The sequence below is a fragment of the Mustela putorius genome, unplaced genomic scaffold (genome assembly GCF_011764305.1).
Source record: "Mustela putorius furo isolate JIRA1106 unplaced genomic scaffold, ASM1176430v1.1 tig00537284_pilon_pilon_pilon, whole genome shotgun sequence".
Classification (NCBI taxonomy): domain Eukaryota; kingdom Metazoa; phylum Chordata; class Mammalia; order Carnivora; family Mustelidae; genus Mustela; species Mustela putorius.
The window spans coordinates 1,906,910-1,934,842 of NW_025422422.1; the positions used below are offsets into that span (position 1 = coordinate 1,906,910).

The 27,933-nt window shown below is 59.5% G+C and overlaps 1 protein-coding gene across 1 annotated transcript in view; it reads left to right on the top strand.

The window, feature by feature from the left end:
- Positions 1-2,001: 2,001 nt before the first annotated feature.
- HS1BP3 (HCLS1 binding protein 3) overlaps positions 2,002-27,933 on the top strand; it is a 29,147-nt gene continuing 3,215 nt past the window's right edge. Inside the window, exons 1-6 of the mRNA XM_004745879.3 lie at positions 2,002-2,110; positions 6,620-6,785; positions 10,194-10,401; positions 12,434-12,653; positions 23,422-23,582; positions 24,387-24,501. Of these exons, the coding sequence (XP_004745936.1) occupies positions 2,079-2,110; positions 6,620-6,785; positions 10,194-10,401; positions 12,434-12,653; positions 23,422-23,582; positions 24,387-24,501 (902 nt within the window). The 5' untranslated portion in view covers positions 2,002-2,078. The remainder of the gene's footprint in view (positions 2,111-6,619; positions 6,786-10,193; positions 10,402-12,433; positions 12,654-23,421; positions 23,583-24,386; positions 24,502-27,933) is intronic.

The window sequence follows — 27,933 nt, forward strand, 5'->3', positions numbered from 1 at the left end:
AGCTGTGTCTTCTGCATCCTCCAAGCCTGGCCGGGTGGCAGGCCCAGAACCGTGGCTGGGAGCGTTTGCTGAGTAACCGGGGAGATGGTGGCCCTGCTCCACATGGAATGCCTACACAGCTAGAGTCCTAGAGCATCACTTTGGAGGACAGAGACAAACCAGCAGGTCCCCAGGAGAACCGTCCCGGCAGAAACAACATTAGTGCACCGTGTGGCCAGAGCTCAGATCAGACTCCCTGCGGGCCGTGGACCGCAGTGCCCCTGGGGCCCAGCGACTTCCCTGGGGTGGAGGGAAGCCCGGTGCCTGGAGCATTCCTCCAGGGCGGTGCAAAGGGAAACTGTAAGATCCTCAGCAATGTGGTTTGCATTACTGCGGCTTCAGCCATGGAAGGGGCTCCCTGAGTCAGGCAGGAAGCAGAAAATATCAGATTTAGATCCCACATTCCGTGCATTGTATACAATTATCCACTGGAGCCACATAGGGGCAAGCAGGACCCACAGAGACAGAAAGTGGGATTGCTTTCAGGGACCAGGTCGCTCTATCATGGGGAGCCGGTCGTGTTCTTGGCAGGGTCCAGGAGCCCCAAAGTCCCCAGCGCTGTGCACTCGGGAGCCCCCGGGGCCAGGGGTGAATTTCATTTGCCTGCAAGGCCTGGGTGACAGGCAAGCTACCAGCTGCGGCAACAGTGGGGAGTCCCCTTCTCCGCAACCCTGCACCTGTGCTTGGTGTATAAGTGCTTCCCTAGATCCTCCCCGGCGGTCTCCACAGGCTCAATGAGGGCTCAGCCCCAAGTGACTTCAGCAGCTTCTGACCCAGGACCCTGACATCTGGGGCTCGGGCTGTGTGCGTGTGTGTGTGTGTGTGTGTGTGTGTCATTAGGAAGGAAGGACACCTGGAGAGACGGGTCTGCACATGGAGAAGGAGGGAGAGTGTTAGCAGTTCTGGGAGAGGGAGAAGATTGTCTCCTTAACCAAACTTTAGGCTCCTCTGATCCCTCATCCGCAGTCAGCCTTGACCTTGATTCTACTCTCCCCCTACAATCTGCATGGATGGCCCAGTCTTAGCAAGAATCCTCTTAAGCAAGCTGAGAGATGATTGTCCACCCCACCCCCACCCCCAGGGGAATCTGATCCCCCTCCACATCTGATCAAGGTCTCCATCCCCACCTTTGATGTCTAAGCCCTAGCCTGCCTTCAGCAAGAATCCTGCTAGGTTGGTTGAGCAAGAACCACCGCCCCTTGCTGTCTGTCTCCTCCAGACCCCTGGCCACCTGTCACCACGTGCCCTGGCTGGACCGAGCTAGGCCTGACCCCACTGCTGTGACAGTCCAGAGCCCATTGCAGTGGTCTCCGGAAATCTTCCGTGGGGCTTTAACAAGAGTCTGAACGATATACGGTATCTCTTTATCAGGGGAGAGGAAAGAAACTTTGGGAAGCTTTTGTTGAGAAGACCCTGTCGGTCTCTTTCAGAAGAGCCGCTGGGAGGCCTCCGGAATCGTCAGCTGCTGCTTCTTCGGACAGCGCCCCGCAAACCGGTCTAACGGATCTTGTTTGCTGGGGTATAGGTTATCTCCTTCGACCCTCCTCTGAGCATCCCCAGGGCCATGACCACTGGCTGCGCTGCTTCCCAACACTCTCCCCAAGGCAGGGAAGCCAAGTAATCTGCCGTCTTACTCTGGACACTCTGCTAGGAGCGAACCAGGCGCTGTCGCTGCCAGGACAACTGGCGCAGACCAGGCCTTGCGGTTCCCAGAAAGCCTCGGTTTATCTTTCGGTGCCTCCTGGCCACGGGGTTGGCCCAGGACCCTGGTCCGGGGATGGGGGCGTCGTGGGGGGCAGGGGGCGTGGCCAGGCTGGACCCAGGCCTCCGACAGCGCCCACCCTGCGCAGCGCAGTAGGTCCCAAGCACCAGGAAGGCCGCAAATTCACGGCGGCCGCTGGCCGAGCCCGGTGGCCACCAGGGGGCGGGCGGGGGCCGGGGCCGGAGCCGGGGCGGGCCGAGCGCGCGGGGCGGGGACGCGGCGTCGCCGTCGCCCGCGGGTCCCGTGACCGTGCGCCCCGCCCGGAGCCGCCGCGGTCATGCAGTCCCCGGCAGTGCTCGTCACCTCCAGGTGAGCCAGACCCCCGGTGCCCGGCGCCGCGTCTCGGGCCGCGTCGACTCCGGGTGCGCGCGAACGAGCCGGATGCGCCCCAGGCCGCGGAGCAGGCGGAGGCGTTCCGTCCCGTGGGCCCGCGGCCCGGCCTCGCCAGCGCCCCGGTGGGTCGTCTGGAGTCGGCCCCCCCCGCCGCCCGGCAGGAGAAGTGGGCGCATCGAGTGTCCCCGTTTTACAGATGGGGAAAACTGAGGCCCTTAAGAGGGTAACGAACTCGCTCCCGACCCAGTGGAAAGCCGGGATTGGCTGGTCCCGTAGGCGGGCGGAGAGGGGGTTTCCTCTCCCCTTTGCCGACGTGCGTTCACCTCTTTTTAGCCCGAAAATATAGTTTATGCCTCCTGTCAGCGCTCACTGTGTGCCAGGCCCCGTGCACGGCACTGGGGATCGGGGTGAATCCTAAAAGGCCCGGCCCCTTAGGGGACACGGAATGAACCCAGGCCTGCGGGGGCCAGAAGCTAAGGGGGAGGGGGCAGTAGGTTCAGGTTGCCATGGGAGCGCAGCGCAAGGGCGGAACCCAGGCTTTCAGGAGGGGGCGAAGGAGGCCCCGTCCCAAGGAAGAGTAGGAGTTAACCGGGTGAGGGAAAGACGCGGTGGCAGCTGCTGCAGGAGGTAGCTCCTGAGAAAATTGCAAGTTACAGCAGATGCCTGGGAGGCAGAAGGTGCCGTGGGGGCCCCGCCTGAGCCAGACCTGGAGGACCTGTGCAAGGTGGATCCTGGGAAGGAGGCATGTGCTTTGACTCTGTTATAGAGGGACTCACGTTAGGTATTTCCGCAGACGCCACTCTCCTTCCCCCTACCCAGGATCTTGGTCTAAGATGCCAGTTTCTTGCAGAAATGGATGTATTTGTTTCCCAGCCCAATGGTTCTTTTTCCCGCTGTCATCTGAACTCCCCTGTGACTTCAGGTCTAGAAAAATGTGATTCTGTAAGTGAACCCTGATGCCAGAACCTGCTTGGTGTCCCTTGCATGACCCAGTGAGGTCACAGGCTGTGTCTTCATTGGCACAAGTGTACCTGGGGTTCCCTAAGTCACCTCTCCCTGAGCCTGTTTCATTCTCTACAAAAAGAAGTTTTGAGATTGGCAGGTATGAATCGTGCCTGCGGCAGACTCCCCTCTTGGCCCATGCAGATGGGGTGCGACTTCCTCGCCCAGGGCTTCGGAAGGGGATGGGTGGCTTCCCTCCCTGCACCCCGCCTGCAGGGCCTGTCACAGTCACGGGTGCCCAGCAGGTGGCGCTCACTCCTTCCCGCTGGCAGGCACCGACAGACCCAAGCCGCTGCCCAAGCCTCTGCTGCAGGGGGGTCCAGATGCTTGAAACCGGCCACCAAGCAGGTTTCCAGCGCAGCCCCCCACTGCTCTTCGCCGCTGGCATTTACACCTGCGTTTGTCCAGCAGCTCCTGGCCCGGTGCCTGCTCTGTGCCAAGGCCTGGTTCAGGTTCTAGGGTACAGCAGTGAACCTAATGAAGCCCGTCTTGTGGAGCTTTACTGGGGACAGCTGGACAGTAGGTAAATAGATGGTGTGTCAGAGACAATAAATGGTATGAAGGAAAATTAAACAGGAGGGAAAAAGAGACAGGAGTGAGTGCTGTTTCGTCCAGGAGTGTCGTTCTGACAGAGTGGCAGTTGGGCAGATCCAGACAGGCTCCCCGAGGCAGGGAGCCATGAGGATGTCTTGTACAAGACTGTACCGAGCAGAGAGGACAGCAGAGTCAATGTCCTGGGGCAGGGCACCAGCAAGGAGACCAGCGTGGCGTGGGCCTGGGGGAGTGTTGGGTGAGGCAGTGAAGAGCTGTGGGTTTGGGAGTAGGTGGGGGGGGTAGTGCAGGGGTGGAGGGAGAGAGAAGGGACAGGGAAGACTTGCAGAAGTGTGCCTTGAGAAGGCGATGGCCTCAAGTAGGAGCCAACCAGTGTGTCCCCAGAGGTGGGGGAGGTGGGTGCAGGCCGGTTGTGAGGCAGAAGCTCGGGGATCTCTCTGATCGCTGCTGTTCTCAGTGAAATAAGAAGTAGGGCTGTCAGGGGAGAACAGCATCGGGGGTCCATCGGGGGTTAGTGGAGCCACGCGGCTTAGACCCCACGCCTTGCTGCTCAGTGGATGGTCCCAGGGGCAGCAGAGTAACGTCAGCATCACCCGGGAGCTGGCTGGAAAGCGGATTCTCAGGTCACATCCCCGAACTGCTGAGTCCAGACCTGTGCATTGACGGCTTCCGCGGGTGCACCTGAGGTTCCAGAAGCTTGGTCTAGGGCTCAGCCGACTGAACTACACCCATGAGGCAAATCACACCCACCTCTTGCTTTTGTACATAAAGTTGGTGTATCGTCCTGGCTGCTGCCATGGCATATGGCCGAGTTGAGTGGTTATGACAGAGGTCATAGAACCACAAAGCCTGAAATGTTTATTGTCTGGTCTTTTACGGCAAAAGTTTGCCTGGGGTCCAGAGGTGTGCGAGAGTGAGTGAGCCAGGCTCAGGTGCATCGGTTACCTGCAGGAGTTGTCAACGTGAGCTGGGGGGTCCCCCTCCCCGGGGCTTCTGATGCAGTGGACTGAACTTCCCAGGTGGGACCAATGTGGCGGGGACCACGGTTGGAGAAGCCCAGTCTAGACCAAGGGAGGGGTGCCAGGCCCAGGCTGCGGCTTGTAGGTTGTGGCTGTGAACTCCAGGTGGGACCAGGTGGCATGTCTGAGCGTTTGTCCCCGTCCCGGGCAGCTGCTGGGCACCGGTACAAAGGAGGCAGAGAACTGGAGAATTCGGGACTACGGTGGGGGAGTGGGTAGGCGGGAGAGCTGGGGCCTGCCGCAGTGATTCCTACCCTGGGGCCTCCCAGCCAAGGAGGCGTGACAGGAGCAGGAGGTACAGTGGCAGCAGTGGGATCGTGGGCTGAAGGTTGTGGTGTGGTCCAGTGCAGGGGACTGAGAGGGAGAGTGTGAACCCGGCGTTAGGAGGTGCCTGCCGGTGGGCTTCTGCACACCTGCTTTTCTCGGCCGAGAGGCCCCCTCCTCTGCACTTCCGCGCACCTGTGCTTCGCTGCCTTAATGATCCTCGTCCTGCCTCCCTCCAGCCTGGAAGCGGCCGCTCGTGGGCTCTGGGGCAGCGGCCTGGGTGTGAACGCTGGCTCCGGCTCTGACCAGCCGAGACCCAAGCAGGTGACGCCCTTGTGCCTTGTTCCCGCTCTGTAAATGGGTCCCAGCAGTTGTGTCCCCTGTAAGGCTGCGAGAGCAGGAATGACCTCGGTGAGGTCCTGAGAGCCCACAGCAGTGCCGGCTGCTCCCAGGCTCACTGTCATGGGCTCTGCGCTCCCTCGCCCGTCCCAGGAACACGCGCGCACACCGTGTGCTAAGCCGGGAGCAGCACCGGCTCGCTCCGCCGAAGGCCGAGCATGCTCATTCGGTCCCTGGCCCAAGGAAAGGAGGGCTGATGCGTGAGGTGTGTTTTTCCATCTCACAGACGTTCGTTTGGTGTCGCCTGGGCGTCCCTCAGTCGTCAGTGCTTATGACAGCCAGCCCTGTGTCCCACGAAAACGCTCGTGTGTGTGCGGAGGTCTGCAGGCTCCCTGCGTGTGTGTGCACTTCACACGCAGGCGGGTGGCACTTGTCCTCCTTGGTGGGGGCAGATGGCATCCCCGTGGTGACCATGTCGCATGCCTGTGTAGAGGTGGGAGAAATCCACACCGAAGGAGTCCTGGGGGACAGAGTGTTTTTGAAGTCCTGCTCAGCCCATTGTAGGTCTGCACCTCGAGAATGAGGGGTCCTGCCTGGGTGTGTGTGACGTGTGTTGGTACGCGTGGGTCCGCCTTACCCTCTTTCAGACAGCGAGCGTGCGGTTGCCGTCACGTCTCATGACCTGTTTGCCCCCCGTACACCTCTGTGTCGCGGTGACCGGTTCTCCAGCAGCTGCGCTGTTTTGCTGGGCAGCCTCTCAAAGCCTCACGCCGCAGCCTTCTCAGGGCCTCGCGGGGCCGCATGGCTCCTGAGAACCCTGCACCCAGGGCCCTTTCCATCCTCGCTGCCCTGGGCAGATTCCTTTGTAGCCCTCCTGCCCTCAGGTTTGCTGAAGAAACAGGTCTCTGCCCTGGTTCCCGGCGGCGTGTCCGTCTTTCCCTGAGCGCCGAGAGCCCCCAGATGCCATCCCGCCAAATCCTGCAGGTGCCTGAGTGTGCGGAGCTCACCTCCCCGCTGGTGACTTTCCACTAGCCCTGTCTCTTCTGCTCCCGCTTGTTTTCCTGCTGGGGACGGCCCTTGATCTGCACGCAGCCCGAAGGCAGCGCCCACACGTGGGGCTTGGGAAGCCAGGCCTTATGGGGGCCGGTGTGTGGCGGGGCAGGTGGCCCGAAGCAGTGACCATGGAGGACCGCTTGCGGAGTGGCCTCCTGCCAGGCCAGCAAGAGGACCCTGAGGCCCCGTCCGCGTGTCGCTCCAGAAGCCTGCCGACTTAAACCTGAGCTTCCTCTGCCTTCTCTCCCTCTGGCAGGCGAGTTCAGAATGTGCACACGGGCCTCGACCTGACGGTGCCGCAGCACCAGGAGGTGCGGGGCAAAATGCTGTCCGGCCATGTGGAGTACCAGATCCTGGTGGTCACCCGGCTGGCCGCGTTCAAGTCGGCCAAGCACAGGCCCGAGGATGTCGTCCAGTTTTTGGTGAGCGGAGGGTTGGGGAGGGGGTTTCCAGGGGGGCCAGGGGCCCGGTGACACACCTGCCACCACCGCATGAGCAGCAGCATCGAGCGGGCGCATCTCTAGCCAGCACTTGCTTGGACCAGAGAGTGCCAGAAGGTTCCAGGCGGGGAGGGTGTGAGGGTCTCCCAGGCAGAGGGCCCATGCTAAGCGGAGACTAGCCACAGGGCGGGGGCGGGGGGGGGTTGCGTGCAGTGGAGTATCAGCCTGGAGGATGCAGAGACAGCAGACAGGGTCCCAGTCACAGGGGGCGTACGGGGAGCCTGGCTTGTCCTGCAGCCAGGGAGGAGTTGTAAGTAGGGGAGTGACTCACTGGCCCCTCCAGTGGGGAAGGCTGATGGATTGGGAGGAACCGGGCAGGGGCAGGGGGCCCAGTGATGAGGCCAGTGGTGCTCCAGGGAGGGCTGGAGGCAGGCCAGCAGTGAGGAGGCAGCGGCGATGTGTGAAATACCTCCAAGGTAATGTGCATATCATCTGCACCAGCAGAAGTTAAGGAGCAGAGGGGCGGGTCTCAGGGGGTTGTGTGGGGTGTCGGGTCGGTCAGAAGGACACAAGAGGACCAATCCATGGGCCGGAGCCAGGGACCGGTCAGGCACTGGAGGCAGGTTTGGGAAGGGTCAGCTTAGAAGTGATGTTGAAAGTCTGGGAGTGGACGAAGTTGCCCAGAGAATGGACGTGGAGGACGGACGGAAGGGCTTAGGAGGGAACCCCAGAGACCCAGCAGCCCCAGGATGGTCACGGAGAGGGAGGAGGCTCTGGGGCCGAGGGAGAAGGGGGCATCCTGGAGTTACAGGAGCTAAGGGAAGAGAGAGCTTTGAAATAAAGGCAAAATGAACGAGAGCCCTGTGGTGTAGACAGGATCAGTAGCTACAGGTTTGCTCATGGTTCGTTCTGAACGTCCTGGCAGCCGAGACAGAAAGGGAAACAGTGAGTGACCTGGCTGTGGTGCTCTAGTAGCAGAGATGTCACCTTCTCAGAGTTAAAAATGCATGGCCCAGGTCTGTCTTTGAGGGAGATGGAACACATGGAAGCATCCAGAGGACGGTATCTTTCATGTGCTGCTTGGACTTCCGGTGAGAGGCGAGGTCTAAGGTTAGGTGGTGGTTCTGGTTCTGCTTGGCTCTGAGTGGTGGGGGTTTGCGGCTCCTGATGTCTGGTCTGACCCCCTCCCCATGGAGCTCAACACACACCCCAGCACCCACCCCCCCAGCCCTGTTTCCCGGGATGGGAGCTGAAGAGCAAATCTGAGGTCCAGTCTCTGGGCGTAACAGAGAGGCAGCGTGTGGGGAGCGGGGAGCAGTGTCCTCTGCTGTGCTGAGGGCCAGCCTCACGTGGGACACTGTGCGCGAGGACAGCTTGACCCCTTCGTGCATCACACCAGCGCCGCTTTCCTCTGACCGGTAACACCCACACCCTGTGTAGGGGGCATGTGCAGGCCTGGGTGGTCATTCCGGCGGGTGCCTCTCAGGCAGTCTTAACCCCTGTGAGGGCAGAGGAGAGGGAGAGTGCTTTACCCCCCTCTGCCGCCATGAATTCTGGGGTTGCAACCCAAAGCCTGAAAATCTCTGAAGTTCCATGATTTAGCTGCAAAAAGAAAAAAAAGCATTTGCCTTCTATTCCTGAAAAGGATACCCATGCTTTAATGTAAAAATGAGTTTAATTGCTAATCAGGAAGTAAACCAATCCCCAGAGAGGGGCACTGGGTATGCTTGCCGCTGAGCAGATGCCCCGTGTGCTAGTGGCACAGGCCCACAGGCTTCCCTCGGGGACTCTGGGGAGCAGTGCTGTCTACCCTGCACGTGGGTGCACCAGGCAGAGAATCCTCTGCATTCCCTGCCTCTCTCCAGGCCTCCTCATGCTGCTGTCCGGGTAGCTACTTGAAAAGTCCTGGCTTTGGAACACTGATGCATGTGGGTCCTGGATGGGGTGACACCCCTGATTTGGAACTTCCTGGCCCCCGCAGGCTTAGTGCTCTGGAGACTAGCAACTTCCAGGACTAGGGTCCCTGTTAGTCCGTGGGCTCTGCCTGCATGGAGCTGTCCAGCCAGCAGAGGGCGCTCAACCCTTAGGGTCAGAGCTTCCTGGCCGGGGCTGGGTCCCTGCCGACTGCAGTCACCAGTTCTCAGGACCCTGGGGCTGGCTTGGAGCCTGCATCCCTTAGGTGAAAAGGATCCTCTTACCTTTCCTTGAGGGCTGTTCTTAGGAAAGCTCCAGAGCCAGGCTCTTGTGTTGACAGCCGCAGGCTGCAGTCCCCTGTCCCACTCCCCAGTGTGTGGGGGTTGGAGGTGCTGGGGATCTAGATTCTGCCCCTGCCACCTGCCGGTATCTGAATCCCTGATAGGCTAGGGCATCTGGGGAGAGTTCAAGGTGTCCAGGGCTGCATGGTGTGACACTGCTGTGCCCCGGGGTTCCCAGGTCTTGTCCATCAGCCACACCAGCATTTCCAGCCTTGGCTTAGGAGTAGAAGTGGGACTGTCCCCGTTTGTATACTCCGTGCTCCCTCAGAGGAACTGGGGGGACAGGTCTCGCATACAGGGAGAGCACAGAGTCCAAGCTGAGTGAGGACGCTGGGCGGCTGGTGGGGTGTGTGCCTGGGTGCCCGGGGCCGGGAGAGCCCACAGTGGGTGACATGGTCTACAGCAATTCCTACCTCCCACCGTGCTTCAGCCGCTCACGCCACAAGAGGCCCGGGCCACGTGGGGCAGAGACCATGCTGGGGTGGCCTCACACAGAGCAAACTCAGCCGGGGACAGGGTGCTATCTCAGGGTGATTCCGGGGCCTGGGACCTCTTCCGGCCTGCTTCCCTGAGGTTCCATGATGCTGGGGGTCCTAGCCAACAGCAGCCCCGAGAAACAGCCTTGCCGTATCTGGTTCTCCCCATGAACACTAGGACCGTCCCCACTAGGAGGCTGCTGTTCCTGCGCAGGAGAATGCCCAAGAAATTATGCTTAAAAGAGGCAGATCATGTTGTTGTAGGAAGACGACCTCACTGCCACCCAGACCATGAGGTCACCCCACTAACATGCTGCGGGCTCGGAATGGAGGCAGGCGGCCCCCGCGGTCACCTGTGGGCCAGGCTGGGGTCCCTGTGTCACATGTCTCTACCTGGACCTGTGACAGCACGTGGGATCCCCCTCGACGGCATTTCCCCTCTGGCTACGAAGACTTTCATAATTTAGCCTCGCATGGATTAGGGGGTGTTGGGAGCAGAGCCTAAGGCAGCGGCGTGGGGGGAGGGTCAGAGGGAGTGAGGCATGCCCCAGGCACCTGCCTGTCCTCTGGAAGCTGTCCCCCAGGGCCGGGCCCCCCAGGCTGTCTGGGTGGGATTAGGGGGAGAACATTCAGGAAGCACATGGCTCCTCTCATTCCAGGTCTCCAAAAAGTACAGTGAGATCGAGGAGTTCTACCAGAAACTGAGCAACCGCTATCCCACGGCCAGCCTTCCCCCGCTCCCCAGGAAGGTCCTGTTCGTTGGGGAGTCCGACATCCGGGAAAGAAGAGCCGTGTTCAATGAGATTCTGCGCTGTGTCTCGAAGGACGCCGACCTGGCTGGAAGCCCAGAGCTGCTAGAATTCTTAGGTACCTGGGGCGCTGTCCCAAACCTCTGAGGTCTCTGTTGGCCCAGAACTAGGCCTCACTCCCCTGGCTGGGCCAGAGCAGGGCCACCGCTGCTGGCAGGAGGAGACTGCTGCCCAGGGCTCCCACGGGAGCCGCCAGATGGGGCCCCCACGGGGCCTTCTCTGTAGTCTGACCCCACCGGTGCCCATCCTGGCCGTCCCCAGAGCCTCCCAGCCCATACATACACATGCCCCACTTTGCCTCCTGCCAGCCAGGCCTGCAGACCTGGCGCCCGGGGACACCTCCCTGGGCTGGTGCCTGCCGGTGATCTTGCTAGGTATGGCAGCAGGCCAAGGCTCGGCCCGTACTGGGCCAGTCCTGGGGACCTCAGACCCTCACAGGCTCCACCCCCCTTTCGGTTTCCTCAGCTGTCACATAGGAGGGTGCCAGGTGACATAGAATTCCACGAGCTCCCGCCTGGGAAGCGCATTCGACGAGCTTGCTCTCTAGGACGGCTGACGTGTACCCCCACTCAGCACACCCCCGCATCCAGGCCTGCACAGAGGCCCCAAGGCGGAAATGAGCACTTGTGTGCCCCTGGGTGGGAAGGGGTCCCCCTCCAGGCTCTCCCCCCCAACCCCGACTTTCTCCCCTCTTTGGACCATTCCGTTTAACTTTTCTTCCCAATGACTGTGGTCTCCAAGCTTCGCAAGGCAGATGCGAGTTTTTCAGCAGACAACAGCAAATAAGCCAAAAAATTTTTAAAGGGGTGAAGAATAAAAAAAGCAAAGCTGGTGAATGCGCAGAGGCTGGGGTTGGGCGAGGCTGCAGAGCCCCGGCTTCTTCCCTCCTTTTCCAGCCCCCACACGCACCTGTGGGCCCCGAGTGGTTCGCTGCGAGATCACAGCCTGCTTGCCTCCCAGTGGGCTGTGCTGCCTGTGATACGGGCACCCCAGCTGATCCCGTCATTGGAAGAAACTCCGGATCTCCTGGCCCCTCTGTTACAGAGACTGGGTGGGGTACAGTGGTCTGACTCTCCCAGCCCTTCTGTGCCTCCATTTCCTTATCTATAGAGCGGAGGTGTGAACAGGATCTCTCCTGCGGATTTTTATAATAGTTCAATGAGTCCATACCTACAAAAATGCTTTTTACACGATGCCTATCACACGGAATTGAAATTTTGAGTGATAGTTCCACATTTGTTCTAATAACAAGCATAACATCGGGCAGCCTATCGTTAGTATTTAGATCTACATAACGCAGTCGCACATACTGCTTTGGTGTATCCCAGGCATGCTGTAGGTTCTCTACCTAAGGGTGGTATTCTTTTTTTAAAGGAACTGCTTTCAACGGTCTGTTACTCAGTAACTATCTGGATAGAGGTGAACAAGTAATGTAAACCCATGTTTCTCAACCCGTCCTTGGGGAAGGGCTAGATTTGTATTCCCGATCTGTCACGGACAGATACTTTCACAAATACAGAATCACATGTCTGGGTGTCGTGACAATGTCAAGCTGCTATGGAAGCTTCCAGATGCTTGCTCTTCCTTTCTGTGCTTACCACATCATGGATTTCCATCTGCGGACCATGCTTTGAGAAGTGCTGATGTAAGCCAGTTTGTAATGAAACTGTTACAGTTTGTTCTGGAATCTTCCATGAGCTCACTGTGCACCCCATTGGGTTCATAGTCCAAGTGCCCAGACCCTTGGAGCAGGTCTTCATTTATGGTTGGATTGCCAGAGCTCCCTGATAAGCCCCAGAAATGCATACGGGCTGGCTTTCTCTGCCCTTAGCCCGTGAACATAGGCTTGGCTATTGCCGTGTTGTCAACTTGTCAAGGCTCGTGCCTATAGCTACTCCACTGCAGGCTTTGCTGCAGGCTCTAGGCTTGGAGCCCCGGCTGCCCGCTGTCTACCCAGACCCAGCAGCCTGTCCCAGCATGCTGTAGGAAGCCCCCAGCTCAGGTCCTGGCACAGGGACTTGGGTGTGGGGCAAGACCGCCTCGTCCCCTGGCACGGGGTGTCAGGTGCCTTCCTCCCTCTCCTTCCACAGGCACCAGATCCCCAGGGGCTGCAGACCTTACCAGCAGAGATGTCTCTGTCCTGGATACACACAACCAGGCCCAGGAAGACGGTGAGGCTTTCGACTTCTTCGAGCAGCAGGACCGAGCAGAGCCTGAGGCTCTGCCCATCCCAGGCCAGAAGGGCGAGGAAGCGGGAAAATCCTCCGAGGAAGAAGAGGAGGAGGCACTGGATCCCCTGGGCATCATGCGGTAGGTCTCCGCATCCGGGGTAGGGCCTCCTTCTGGCCTGCCCCCAGCTCTCTGGGGAGGGCTTCTCTCCCTCCATCCTTGGAGTCTGAGAACGCCTGTCTCCCTGGTCATCACTCCCTGTGGCCTGGTGTGCTTGGGCTGGGCTCAGAGGGCAGAGCCTCCCTGGCCAGAGGGCAGGCCCTGGGTCCCAGCCCTGTACTGAGTCCCCGCAGGGCTGCCCCCCCCACCCCCGTACAGCTCAGCAGCCCAGGAGCCCTGGACTCTCCACCTGGCTCATCATTGACAGCCTGGCGCTTGCGGCGGGTGATTGGAGACCCCGGGCCCTGTTGCACTGTCCTTAAAGCGGGGGTGTTGACCTGGGCCCTGCCTCCCCACAAGGCAGTTGTAAGGCCCGTGAATCACATGGATGGAGGGGACGGATAGCCTCTAAGGAGCCAGCTGTGGGTGATGGAGAAGGTGGCACGAGCCCCGCCCCCCCCAGTCAGCTGAGTTCCTTTACGTGCGCGGACACGCACACAGGGGCGCACACACAGGTGCCCTGGCTGGGGAGGAAGGGGTGAGCCAGGTATGGTCTCAGTGGTCCCTCGGCTGTCATCGCTGCTACCTTCTTTCCTGAGCCCCTGATGCCTTCGCGAATCAGTACGCTGCTCCCGATCCCCCGCTGCGTGGCCGCCCTGTGCTGGGGGCAGGGGTCCGGGTGGGAGAGACGTCTGTTCCTGAGGCCCGTCCAGTGGGCACAGGCCGCGGTGTCTGAGCGGGACCTCCCAAACAAGACAGGCTCGGCCGCCCCAGGCCCTCACCCCCTCTCAGCCCGAACAAGAAACCAGGTGGGAACCTATGTTTCTGAGCATCTCCCACACACCGAGCGTGCTGCCTGCGCTCCATGTCCTGTGTCCTGTCTCCTGCCTGCGAGGAGGTGATGTTCTCCCACGTCACAGGTGAAAGAAAAGCCGCAGAGGCCAAGTGCCCGGCCCGAGGTCAGTCAGCTGGTAAATAATCGTACTGGGATTCCAGTCTAGGTCAGCGTTCTGGACGCTGCTTGGCCTTGATCCTGGCTCAGCTGTTTCCCAGCAGTGTGGCCCTTCAGTTTCTGTGGTGAATCGGGTCATGGTAGCCCCTCTCCACAGGGCCCGGGTGGAGGCCGAGTTAACGCAAGTGCCAGCACGCGCTCCTCTCACGGCTGCAGTTTGCCGCCCCACGCCCTACCTCGAATCAGACTGTAGACCCAGAGTGACCGTCCCTCTGTCCTGATGAGAGATCAAAGTTCAGTCATTCTACGAGGGACGCCTGCCTCGCAGGTCCTATTCCAGGAATCAGGGAGGGGCAATTCCAGCATAAAGGACATGAAAGTCGCAGTCCAGAAGGCTCTGCCCACCGCCCACCAGCCTTCCTGGCCTGGGGGAGTCGGCGGGTGTGAGGCTGGGAACGGGCAGGTGGAGGTGTGGCTGCACGGTCCCCTGTAACCAGCCTAGGGGAGATGAAGAGTCCCACTCTGGAGACCCGGGCCCAGAGCCAGAAGTGCAGGCTTGGGGTCTGGTCCCCCTAGCCCTCCACGGCCACCCTGACCCAGACGGGGGGTCAGCGGCCCTGGGAGAGAGGCAGCGAGGTTATGTGGGGAGCAGTCTGTAGGAGCCACTTCTTAGTAGCCTCACACAACCTGCAGGGCCTTCTTGGGCTTATTTTGGTTAGGATGAGGCTTTGTTTGAACTCAGGCTCCCTGTTGTTCAGAGGAACCACACGTAAAGCCAGACCAGGATTTCAGTGGTTTGTGCCAGCTTTTGGCTGAGGATCATGCTTAGCAAAGCGGCTCCTTTTTTGGGTAGGAAAATGCTGTTTGGGGTTGGCAAGGGCCGCCTTGAATTTCCTACTTATTCCAGTAGCAGATAGTCAAGGGACATGTCTGGGACCACCCACCCCCGGCACTGTCACCAGCTCTGGGGGCCTCATTCTCGAATGCCACGAGAACGTAGCACCTGCCCAGAGCCCCAGAGGCTTAAGACCTTCTGCTGGTTTTTCCTGTAATGACGGAACACTCTCTGTGTTAATGACGGGTGTGACAGTGGTCAGTTCTGTCACTCTCGTCAGGGAGAATAACCCCTAAGGTCTTTTGAGAGCTTATGAAATGCCAGAAAGTGATTTCCAATCCTGTGACTGGACATTTCTCTTCTATTTCTGCTTTTGTTTTTTTTTAGAGGTCATGACACACCACATTGCTCTCAGAACCTGTGTGGGTTGGTGTGCTCCAGGAAGTGTGTGCGTGTGTGTGTGTGTGTGTGTGTGTGGAAGCTGAAGTCTTGAAGTGTGGAGACAAACTTCACAAACAAAGTAGCTCCTCCAAATTCATGCAGCCCCATTTGGCAGGCCGTGACTCAGTGGCGCCCCCTTGACTGTCCATTGATTCCAGTCATTCTGCAAAGTGGGAGGAGGGCAGGGTCCTGGGATTACCCTCTTTCACAGACCGGAAAGTCCAGGACAGTTGAGCAGGGACTTGGCTGAGCCTTGGGTGTGGCCCCCCTGCCGCCGCCCCCCTCCCCCCGCACCGTGGCCACACTCCCAGATGTGTTCCCCTACCCCCACCCCAGCACTCCTGTGGGCCTGGCTTTCCTGAGCCGCCTCATTTCCAGGCGACAGGCATCTGTCCTTCCTACCGTGGGCCTGGTGGGGCGCTGTTGCTCCACGGCAGGGCTGCTGGGGGGCGGTGGGGGCGGGGGTGCCGGTTGCCAGCACAAAGCCCCGTGCCCAGAAGGCCTGGCTTTTCTTTGTCTCTTAAACCTGGTTTTGATTAGGAGAAAGAGTTGCTGCACCAACACTGAGTGCTCCAAGACAGAAAGCGCTCTCCATGGGCCCGTCCTGGCCATGCTGCTCCCCTGCTCGCGGGGGGTTTGAGCATCCTGGTCCAGGCGTGACCCACAGCTCTGTACGCCGAGCACACAAGCCTTGCGCGCTGTGCTCTTCTCTCCGTGTCCTGTCACGGTCCCCTCTCCATCCCACAGAGTTGTCGGGTCTCGCTCTCCGTGTTAGAGATTTTGCACATCTGAGAAAGACGGAGTTCTACCGTCTAGTTCTGCCTTCTGCTGGAAAATACCTCATTGGGAAGGTCTTTAATCGTAACTCCGATGATACACGACTGGTACAGACAATTGAAAACACAGCGAAAGCCTTTTGCCCTGAAGGTCTGTGCTTCTGGATGTACATTTCTCAAACCCAAAATGGGATTTTGTTGTGAGCACCATTCCACAGTTTGCTTGTTTTCAGCTTGTATTGGGTCTTTCCAGATCAGTAAATCGACTTTTACATTCGTAACTGGGCTGGTCCGCCGGGTCGATGGCCTGTAAGTGGTATTGCCAGGCCTGCCTGGGGGCACTGTGGTGTTTTCCGAAAGTTTTTGCTATTACAGGCGGTGAGGAACTTGACCCTGTGGGGAGCTTTTCCCCCCGGATAACTGCCCTAGAGCCAGGTCCTGGGCTCTTCTGCCCAGGGGCCTTGGTTGTGCCCCTCCAGGGAAGGGCACTCCAGTGGTCAGTTCTGTCACTCTCGTCAGGGAGAATAACCCCTAAGGTCTTTTGAGAGCTTATGAAATGCCAGAAAGTGATTTCCAATCCTGTGACTGGACATTTCTCTTCTATTTCTGCTTTTGTTTTTTTTTAGAGGTCATGACACACCACATTGCTCTTAGAACCTGTGTGGGTTGGTGTGCTTTAGGGACCCAGTCCCTCTCTTTTGGGAAGGCCTCTCTGCCTACTCGCGAGGCTGCTGCCTCCCACCTCTTCCCCCAGTGCTCAGGGAGTCCCTTCTTTAGCCCCCAGTCCCAGAGGACCCTTAGGGACATCGGCACCTTTAGGGACAGGCTGGTTCCTGCGTGGACATGCCTTCCCTCAAGGCTGGGTTCCTTATTCTCTGCTCACAGGAGTGGGGCCAGTGCCCAGTGGCCTGTGCATGGCCTCCAGCAGAGAAGCTGGACCTTTTTTTGGAGCATGAATCATGCGTTTTGTCACAATTGTTTATACAAATGTTGCGTTATCTTCACAAAAGAATCTTACGCATCTTAGTATAAAAATGTCTTACCCGACGTTTGGGTAACATCACTGATCTGGGATGACCCTGGGGTTTTGGAAACCCCGCAGCACACTGCCAGGTACCCCTAGACTTGCTCCCATTGGGAAACTGATTTATTTCTGCCCCAGCTTTACTGAGAACTGGTCGGCATACGGCATTGTGTGAGTCTGAGGTGTTCTGTGTGATTTAATGCACATACATACGGTGAAGTAGTGACCGCGGTGAGGTTAGCGGCAGCCGCCATCGATCGCCACACAAAAGTACAGTTTCTGAGATTCAGAAGCATGGTGTCCCCCAGGTAGGCCGTGGCGGGGTGTGCGGGGAGTTGAGCAGGGCGGCTTCTCGCCCACCCCACTCACATGGGTAGCAGGCCCGCTGGGAGCCCTGAACACCCTGCAGCTCGCGAGAAGCCCCTCGGACTGGGGCTTTAAGGAATTCTCTAGGTGATCCACAGGGAAAGTCCCGCTTGAGGAGCCCCAGAAGCCAAAGTTGATGAGGGCCTTGGGTATGGCAGAGGGAACTGAGACAGAAGCAGCAGGTCCACTGGCCACGGGGCTTCCACAGGGCTTCCAGGAGGGTGGTCCCAGGCAGCCTTAGGGGGACCCCCCTCCGGCTCTCTGGCTTCGCTCCCCTGCCACCTGCTAGGGGGCAGTTCTCCCAGTCACAGTGGGGCCGTGCAGTCAGCCCTGGCCTGGCCTGGGACCAGAATCAATGAGGACTATAGGGGGCACGGTGACAGCTGTCCTACCAGTCACATCCCCCATTAGGGCAGCCACGCATGCTCTACTAACCAGATCTCCTCATCCATTTAGCGCAGAAAGTCTGGCCTGAATGAATGGTGTGACACTGCTGTATACTTTTTTTTTCTTTTTTAAGGTGACATTTTGAAGATTTATTTATCTGTCAGAGAGAGAGTGCGCGTGTGCACAAGCAGAGAGGGAAAGCAGGCTCCTCCCTGAGCAAGGAGCCGGATGTGGGACTCAATCCGGGAGGCCGGGATCATGGCCCGAGCCGCAGGCAGACGCTCACCTGACTGGGCCACCCAGGCATCTGCTTTCCACTCTTTTAATTTAGTAGCAAGAACTTCAGTTCAGGAGAAATCTCATACAGAGCCCCAGTGTGTATCAAACAGCCCGAGGGAGAATTGGCCTGGTTGGGACAGGAGTAGGGACTGGACATCTGCCTCCTAGGCCTCATCTCACCTCTCCCGTGGCCCTGCGTGGCTCTGTGGAAGGCCAGGCCCCTTAGAGCACGGTTTAAAGCCACTGGGATAGCTGGGTGTGCGGTCAGCCCGGAGCAGAATGACAGGCCAGCAGGCCCAGGTTGAGATCCCCAAGGGCACGGGGCAGGTCGTTGAACCTCTTCGTGCCCCATGGGTCATGTGAGCATTTGGACTATCGTCAGGGATGTGGGAATAAAACCAAAATGGCCCAAGTGAGAACAGGCTAAGGCCTTGATTTGGAGCTGGCTGTGGTGAGGGAGGGGTCAGACCTGCATTTAGCAGAGACTCCAAGGCAGGCTGGGAGTAGGAACGGTTCCTAGTGGGAAGGAAGAGGCTCAGCTGTGCCCGACTGGAGGCTGTTAGCGAGGGAGGCTGCTGCCTGTGTGGCGTCCCGCACGCTCTGCGGTTGGTTCGGGGAGCATAGTTGAGCATAGTTGGCTTTCTTTGGCCGCTGGATGAGGAGGAAAGCCGGAGTAAAGATTAGGGTAGCTGACAGTTTGTGTTGTGGTTTGATGCCTTGGTCTGGGGGCTGCAGGGTGTGAGACACGGGTCTGTCTGACGTCTGCTCTGCCCATTGCCCATTTGTATATTCAGTCCCTCGGGGGTGCAGCCAGAGCTGGGGCCTTGCTTCCCAGCAGTTGGGGGTGGGGGCGACAGGGCCCCTGCAGCCAGACGGGCCTGGTTCGGTGGTGGTGCAGGGCACCATGCTGGGTGAGAGGCCGGGGAAGAAACGTCCGCTCGCACGAGGTGCAAAGGCAGGGGCGTTCTGGGGGCGCTGCTGATCGGTGAGCCCTCGAGTGGGGTTCAGTGGCCTGGGGAGTCCGGCTCTGGCTGTTGAGAAAGATCCTTGAATGTGACCTGGGCTTCAAAAAATGATGGGTCTTTACCAGGCAGGCCTTGTGTATTTGTCAGAGCACAGAATACAGTTGTGGGGCCAGAGCTTGATGTGAACCTAGTTGGTATCAGGCTCCTGCTGTGCCCTGAGCCGCCCTGCATGCAGGCTCCCGCTTCCAGAGCATTCCTTACTCCCATGTAACGGCTAAGGGAAGAGGCCCCGAGAAGTGAACCGACTGACTCGAGGTCATACGTGGATTCCCTGCATCCCCTCCAGGGCTGCTCCCCAGGAATAGGGAGGCCAGACTCTCCCCCAGGCCTTGTGGGCTCTGGCCCCGACTTCCCCTCAGACTCCCCTCCCCCGTGTGCCTGCTGCCCGACTCGAGGCCACTGCGCCTACACCGCGCTCCTCCTTCCTTGGCATTTGCACAAGCCTCTCCGCCCGGAGCGCTGCTTTCCCGGCTCTGCTCAGCCCCCGTCCAGCGCTTCCCCGAAGCTCCCATCCGGGCAGGCAGGCACGGCTCGGGGGTGACTGCCTGTCCCCCGTGACCCACGCCCCGGTGAGGACTGGGTCATCGTGGAGGCCCTGAGGCCTGGCGCTGGTACAGACAACATTGTCCCAGAACACAGGTCACGGAAGTTCATTCACGGTCACTCTGCGAGTTTCTAATTTAAAATCTAAAAATGAAAAATGCTTTATTGGAAAACAGGAACATAGTACAATTAGAAAGGAGATTGATCTCTGTCTTTGGTTACGCACCACCCCGGCTTGGTGGGTGTGTCGTGCTGTCTTTGAGTCTGGGCATCAGAAGGACCCACTGCCTTCCCTTGGGTCCAGGAGGTGCTCCCACAACTCAGTGATGCAGGTCCTGGGCAGCTGGTGGCTCTCGGTGGTCGGCCAGGGGCACAGGTGCACCTGGAAACATGGGCTGCTGTCATGTGTCTGTCACTGCTTGAGCAGTGCCCGAGCCCCATGAGTGGGGCTGTGACTCCGACTGTCGGTGCTGTCAGCCTGGGCGCCTGCCGCCTCCCCGTGTTCGCTCCTGCCTGCGCCACATGGCCCATTCGGGACATCTGTCTGCCAGCAGACGCACGAGGCGGGAGAGCTGGTGTCTGTCCGTGCACAAACCTGCCTGCTACAGAGACTTGCTTCCACAGACTTGCACCCGTCCAGGGAGGGCCTCCCTGCACGGCCCCACCTCGTGCCCCCTGTGCCAGAGCCTGCCCAAGTTCAGGTGACCTCCTGCCTTCTCTCCAGGAGGTCTGTCCTTTGCACACTTCTCCGTTCCGCGCCCCGCTGCCCCAGCCCTGGTGACAAGAGTCTAGTCCTATTGGCCTCCCTTCGGTGAAGAAAGGAGAGGCACCCTATATTGCGGTGGCACAGAGGGTGGGTGGCAGACGGGCATGGCGGGTGGCAGACGGGCACAGCAGAGTCGGGTGGTGCATGACGCAGAGAGCTGGGTGGACGCTGTGGGGGCAGGAGCAGAGCAGGGACCTGGGGGGTGGGGGTCGGGGCAGGGCCATAGCCTGTGTATGCAGCCCGAGTCCGTGCTCACACAGTCTGTGGACGAGGGGAAGACGGGCTTAGAGACTCACCTCACACAGGCCGTGCACGACCTCGCCCTGAGGCCTGAAGTCTGGCATCATTCTAGACTCGCCGCTTCTGCTCACTGATCACCTCACCGTCCACATGTTCTAGGAGCTCTGCCTTCTGATGTCCCCGACCCCGTTTTCTCATCATACTGCGGTGCTTCCCCAGGCCTGGCCCTGATCTTTTCTCCGTGGACCACAAGCCATGCTGCCCTGGGGACCCGGTTCCTGGTCGTGCCTGAGCCGTGCCTCTGGCAGACCCCACGGATGAGGGGCTCCCTTCCTCTGCCCGAGTCCGTGTCTGTTTCACTTTGCCTCGTCCAGGAAGCCCCTAAGGCTGGGTTGGATCCTCCGCACATTCCAGAACTCTTGCCCTGTGCAGTCATGACGGGTTTATGGGCCTCTGAGTCAGCTGTGAGCTTCTGGGGCAGTGGCAGGTCTCACAGCTCAGCCCAGGAGGTGCGCGTGGGTGAGTGTGGGTCCCAGAGGGCATCCGGGGTGAACGCCAGCTGCTTACAGAGTGGCTGAGGGCGGATGAGGAGACCAGCTGATGTGACCGCCAGCTTGGGAGGAGTGAAGCCTTCCAGGTACCGTCTCTGTCTGGGACTGGTGCTGGGAACCCCGTCCGCACCCCCTCTCCGCTCTTCCTGGGGAGCAGGCAGAAATGAGTCTGGATGAGAGACGTACTGCCCCGCGTCCATCTCCCTGTTCACGTGTCTGTTCTTCCCTCTCGCCTCTTCCCTTCCTTCCTTCCATCTGTCCTTCCATCCGTCGGTCCTCCTCTTTGACCCAGTATCCGTGGAGCGTCTTCTCTGAACCAGGCACACGGGTGTGTCCCAGAGACTCGAGTTCGGGGGCCAACCGGAGCAGGACCCTGGGGCTCCCTATTTCCGGCCTGTTCTCTGCCTCCCCTGGGGACGCTCAGGGAGGGCTGGGGAGACGGAGGGTAGCCCGGTCGGGGGTGGGGGGGTGGAGTGCGGACGGTGCCTGCCTGACTGGACGCCCCCACGTGCCACAGATTGGCTTTATGTCATTTCAAGACCATGAAAGATCAGAAATGTCTCTGGGGAGAAAAACAAGATCATTCATCCCGTTTGGGAGGAAAGTTGACATAGCAGGAAAGTCGGGCCGAACTTGTGTTCTCAGAACCAGAAGTAGGTGTGAGACAGGAAGTCCCAGATCTCTCCGTAGACAGACTTCATCATGCTGTCCTCTCCCGTCCTTTGTTCGCAAGACCGCTCCCATCTTTCCGCGGTTCTTCTGATTTCTGGTCTGTGGGAAGCCTCCGGCCCTCACGCTCCAGGGCTCCGGGTGAGGGCTATCTGTTGGGTGATGGAGGCCAGCAGTGGGGCCGAGCCCACAGGCCTCAGGCTGGGCCATTAGCTGCAGAGATTCCTCGGAGACTCCAGTGCGGCTTCCTGGGCCGGCCCTGGGGTTCTGACTCAGTAGCTCTCGGCTGGAGCCGCCTCTGTCTGGCACCCACGTCCCAGGGGTCAGGAAGGCGGACCGGCTCACCCTGATCCGAGAAACAAAGAGCAGGTGTCCCTGTCAGAGCAGTCCTCCTTGGCCCTTCAGGGTGTGTGAGGTGGCATGGCGGAAGGTTCTGGAAAGCACTTGCTATGCGGACGGAGAAGGCCCAGCACAAGCAGGGCTTGGGGGTGGCACCAAAGCAGAGTCGTGTGCCTAGGAGGTCTGTGACCTGAGCCTGTCTGGATTGTGCCCAGGATGGAGAAAGCAGGGTCGGGGCGCGTGGGACTTCCTGGCACACCCCTGCCCTGAGTCTCTACTCTCCGTTTCATCCTCAAAATGTGCAGGCCTGAGCCTATTGTCCTCACCCCACCCTGGATCTCCCTGCTGCGGGGACACCTCAAGGGGACAAGAGCGCAGGACTGCGAGTAGGCCTCGGCCCTGAGTGCATAGGTGTGCTCCGTCCTGGAGGTATGACCCCGCGGCAGGGGCATTTGCAGCTCCCACAGCTTCTCCCATCTCAGCTGAGCCTCCGATTCGACCACAGGTCGCAGCCAGACCGTGGGAATGGGCTCCTCTGAGCAGCTTGCCCTCCAGCCCCCGGGGCCGCTGGCACTCTGTCCATCTGCCGCTGGTTGGTCTGTGCCATCGAGGAAGGGCCGGCTTCTGCCGCAGGTTTCCCACACAGTGTTGCCAGCAGGAGCTCAGACGGTGACCTCTGTCTAGTGGAACTGCCCGCCAGGCAGACAGGCACCCCAGAAATTCTGTTTCCAGTAAACAGCGTCTTTTCACTATTTGCAGGAACCTTATAGTGGCTAATTTTGGTATCCACAGCAGGGATTGGATCGCCGTGTTAAAATAAATCTAAGTTTGTTTGTTTATTTATCTGCAGTGTGGCTTACGTATGCAGAGCTGCAGGATCCAAGTAGGTAAAGGCTTCTGTGCGCTCTGCATCAGCACCCCCCAGGACAGGAAACGAAGCAGGCCCATGGCCCAGAACTCTCCCTCGTGCCCTCTCCCAGTTTGCCAAAGCAGCATCTGGTCCAAGGGAGGACCTTGGCCACTGGGTGAATGAGACAGAGCCAGTGGGGGATGCTCTGAGTAGCCGAGAAGTTTCCTGAAGGAGATGGGGCTGAAGTATTTGTTGGAGTGATGGAGGTTTCCCTTCTCAAGGCTGCTTTCTGCTTGTCCCTGGGTACCACCTGATCCCAGCCTCAGGCTGCATCCACCCCCCTTTCCAAGTGGCTCTGAAGAGCCTGGCCCTGGGAACCCTGGGGGCACTCGCCCCTGCAGCCTCCAGAAGGAGAGCAGCTGCTCTGCCCCGTGTCCGGGCAGGCAGGCCTGAGTCCTGGCTGGCCCGTCAGGGCGGGGAGCTGTCCGGCAGTCATCTTGTTCGGGCTGACACTGCCCTGCTCCTCCCATACATCCTGGGGCACAGGGCCCAGCAGCTTCCCGTAGCAGGGTCTTACACCTCAGGGTACTGGAAAGTTCCTTCCTCACCCAAGTTCAAGCTCACCTCGCCTGCATGGCTCTGACCAGGCCATCTGCACCCGCTGGCCGGGCTCTCGTGAAAACTGAGCTGTGTCTGTGATTCTGTAGCTCTAAGAAGTCCAAGAAACGCCCTGAAGCGGCTGTGAAGCCCAAACCCTCACCCCGACTCACCATTTTTGATGAGGAGGTGGACCCTGATGAGGGGCTCTTCAGCTCAAGCTCGAAGCTCTCCCCACAGCGCCCCACAGAGGACGTGCCCCTCCAGGACCGTAAGTAGAGCCTCCAGGCCTTCTCTCTACTCTGGGTGTGTGCTCCATGACCCAGCCAGACTCTTACAAGTGGCTCGGACCCACCACACGTGAGCACAGTGGAGATCTTCCCTTGTCCTGTTTCGACGTGGTTCATGCTCAGCTTACAGAGATTTTCTGCTGGAGAGATTAGTCATGCGCTTTGTGTCCCCATAGCCTGGAACCTTCCAGGACTGTATGTTTGTTCTAGTCACCCTGGGGAAGTGGGGGGGGCATCTTTATCATTCCAGTGGCCAGATGTGGGCACTGTCTGGGAGGGGGATGCAACTACCCAGGTGTGCCGTGGCTCTATGATAGATTCTCTGTGACCTGAGTAGACCCCACTGGAGGGTCCTGGGCAGAGTCGGAAAGAGGAGAGCTGAGCGGCCTTGGGACTCCTCTACTTGTCCTGAGATCTGACCTTTCGTCACCCGGGTCCTCGTTCAGGATGGACAAACGCTGTCCCCCATTAACCCAGCACTTGGTGACCACCCACGGAGGGCCAGGCTCTGTGCCGAGCCCGAGAACACATTGATGAGAAAGTCCCGGACTCACGGCTCTGAGGACATGTCTTGGCAATTTCAGCATCGCCTTTGAGTGCTGTCCCTTGCCCTCTTGCTGTCCCCTTCCGGGCCTCTTCCTCCAGTTCTCTGCTCTGCCTTGTCCCTTGCTCACTGTCTCCTAGCTAGGCCAGGAGGCTGGACGAGGCTGTCCCCACCTGTGCCCCCAGCTGCTGAGGACAGGCCAGGACATCCTTTGACCACTCTGCCCCTGCCTTCTCCACAGCCCTGAAGTTGTTCGAAGACCCTGACCTCGGCGGTGCCGTCCCTCTAGGTGACCCCTTGCTGCTGCCTACTGCCCGTGAGAGCGGAGGGCCTGTGTCCCACGCAGAGCTGTTCAGGTACCACCTGTCCCTCGGGCGCTCCTCCGCCAGCCCTCAGAGCAGCCTGGGCAGAGCCAGGGACCCGTCCCTGTGTGGGAGCATCTCATCGGCTTCCGCCACCAAGGGAGGGCGTCTTGGCCCATCAGAGGCAGGAACCTGTGGGTGGGCGCTGACCAGGAGGCAGCGGCGGGGATTGGGGCAGGGGTGGGGATGGGCCACAGGCCGGGTTGCTCTGCGAGTTCCAGAAAGAACTTCGTGAATACGACTCTTTGCCTTCCCACACTCACGCTTTCATAATTTATGTGGAGAATAATTAGATTATATAATCACAAGAGCAAGTATAACTGGCATAAATACATTTAGGAACAACCATTAAAGTGGGTTCTTGGTAGCACACAGCCCTCCCCGGGGAGAAAACCGCAGGTGCGCTGGACCGCGGCCGGTCCCGGGAGGGTCCCAGGGGCAGGCTCTGGAGGGGAGGGCGAGGCATGGTCTGTTGCACAGAGGTGGGTGGACAGTACGTGTGCACGGGGGCTCCGGCTTCAGGGTGCTGGCTGTGGTCTGTGTGCCACACCCTACACACGGCCTGACTTCATCTTCACAGCGGCCCCCACCTAGATGCGAGCTCCCCCAGGACAGAGCCGGGTTTGGAACCCAGTCCCCCGGTCTGTGTCCTGTCCTTCCTGCACCTTCCAGGACCCTCGAAGCACTTAGAGGAGGAGAGGCTTGGAGATCTGCCTCCTGCCCTGGGCCAGCCGCTTCCGCGTGTGCTGGCTGCGCTCTCGCATGCTTGGTACTGTGTGTGTCCGCTGCGTCACCCACATCCCCAGAACGCGGCTGTGCTCAGTGGTTTACAGGAGGCTGAGCTGTATCTTTCCAGGAACATGGTGCTGACACGCTGTCCTCTGCGCCGTTAGCAGCCTCGGGCTATTAGCCCTGTCAGTGCCCGAGTCACAGCGAATGCATCTTGTCTTCACATCTCCCCATGGCCCCGACATCTGTTCGCTGTCATCTGTGTCCTCGCCCCTGACCGCCCCAGCAGGCTGGGAGAAGCTGGGGTGGCGAAACCTTGAGAGGAGAAACTGAGGCACGGGGAAGCAGACTAGTAGAGTCAGTCCCAGGGAGGGCGTTAGGGCCCTGCAGAGTGTGCCCTCCTTGGGGAGACTCTGCCATCTCCAGGACTCGGTGTGTCCCAGGGAGGCCATTCCGTGGGGCCTTTCTTGGCACAGTCTTTCCTGAGTCTGTGATGCCAGCACTTCCCGACCCACGTTCTTCAGGGCTCCGGTGTCCCTTCAAGGGGTTCTGTGGCCAGACGGCTGGGGCAGTACCAGTATTCAGCATGGCTCTGGGCGTGACTAGGAAATAGCGTGTAGCGTTGCATGTTTCCGTTGGTCTCTGGGGCCCTTTCCCTTTGTCACGCCTGTTGGCGTCCCCCAGAGCCCTCTGAGAATTCCTGGGGAATGGGTGTCCGCGGCCCGGCCTTCACTCTGCCACACGGCTGGTGAGCATGAACTCACGTTCTGAGAGCAGGAGCCGAGTCGTACTCTTTGTGCCGGCTCCACGACTATCCAGGCAGCGATCGGGGTTCCTGACGATGAAAAGCTTCCTAATCCTCATCCATTCGCTGATGCTATCACCCGCCCATTGATGGCATTGTGGCCATCAGCGAGCCTGAAGCCCCCCAGAGCACTCTGCCCCACAGGTGTGGGGGTCTCACAAGCTCAGTAACCCCCTGCTGTGCAGCCAGGCCAGTGGTCGGCCTGTCCGCTGTGAGGACCTGGGGAGGTCCCTCTCTGTGGGAGCTGGGCCTTGCATTCGTGAGACCCAGTTCCAGCCGTGACTCAAGGAGCCTGGGTAGAAAGAGTTCATGGAAAGGGGTGCCCCTGCCGCCACCTGTACCCCAAGCGTGATGGTCCCACCTGCCACGACAGCAGCTGCTGATGAGTTCCCAACAGGGTTTCCCCCAGCTGCATAAATCCGGGCTGCTCACATGGGCTCTTAGCTGCTGCTGCTTCCTGAAGGCCACTGCTCGAGGATAATTCAGTCCCCCTGAGCTGTCCCGGGGCTCCAACCCAGGTGGAGGCTGCAGGAGGAGCCTGCACCTGCCCCAGGGCCTCAGGGATGAGCCCGTGCCTCGGGGAGCCGGGCCACAGCTGAGCTGAGGTGGCCAGGAGCAGCCGGTCTTGTCACACTTTGGGGATTGCCTCAAACCCAAGACAGCTACCTCTCCGAAGGCCTGGCTTGGGCTGGGCCGGAGGGACAGCTCTGCCATCCTCAGAGGCTCTGACTCCTCCCTTTGGGGTCTCTGCCCCACCGCAGGGGCTGACCCCAGAGCTCCTCTGGCAGCTGGTACTTGGCAGGCCGCCCCTCCAGGGGAGGATGGTGCTGGGCATGCCACGCTCCAACAGACTGCTTCCTAGCCCGGTTGATGTCTGAGCTGGACCCCATTGACATGGGGAGACTGAGGACCAGGGAAGGAATATGACGAAGTGGACTGAGGCCACTGGTGAAGGCACAGTGGGAGGGAAATGGAGCCATGTCCCAGGAGCCGTGTCCTGTGCTTCCAGGCCCACAGGCCTTGCTGGGTGATGCCGGCGTTTTCATCTCGCTGTTGAGGTCTCCGGGGTCTTCTGCCTCTAGCACCTGAGCCCTCTCTCCCCTGTCCCCAGCATGGCAGATGCGGCCTGCTGAGATACCCTTAGACACCTTGGCCCAAGTATGGGCAGCACTGGTCCAGATGTCTCTGCTGGTCGCTGGTTTAAGAAGCATATAAAGGGCCAGGCATCCTCTTCTAGGAATTCAAAAATTGGCCCTTGGATTTCAAAGGGAGCTTTCCGTGTGACTCTGTGAAAGCCCCCAGGATAGTGTTACCAGACTCCCCACTGTTCCCCAACCCTGGGTCTCCTGCTGTCTCCCGGTTCCAGACTAGACTGGCCGGCATGCAGCTTCTCCCAGAGGGCAGGACGCCTGCTGCACGCCTGAGAGTGTGAAGCCAGGAACGCATGTGTCCGCCTTGTGCCTGAGAGCATGAAAGCATGAAAGCCCTGATCGGGCCATTTTCCTTAGCATCTTCTGGAAGCTAGAGCATCCTTGAAATGACCTCATCCAGCTCCTCCCTGATGTGGATACTGAGGCCCAGGGAGAGGAAGGACCCTGCCAGGGGTCACTTATTTTGCAGTTCTTTCAATTACTGTGTCCAGATGGGACTGCTGTCTGTCAAAGGACAGAAGATTGGACAGCAGGTGTCCTGAAGCCTGACCCAGAGAGAATTTCCTGAGGATGCAGGTGTGTGGAGTTTTTCACAGAATCCCAAGAGAAGCTCCTCCCTCAGGGGAGGAGTCTGGATCAGGGGGTCTGGATTAGGTCCTCAGAGGCAACATGTCCAGCAGGTGTCACCTGAAGGGCCTCAGGGGGCCCGTGGCCTCAACAGAAAGGCCCTCAACCCTGGAG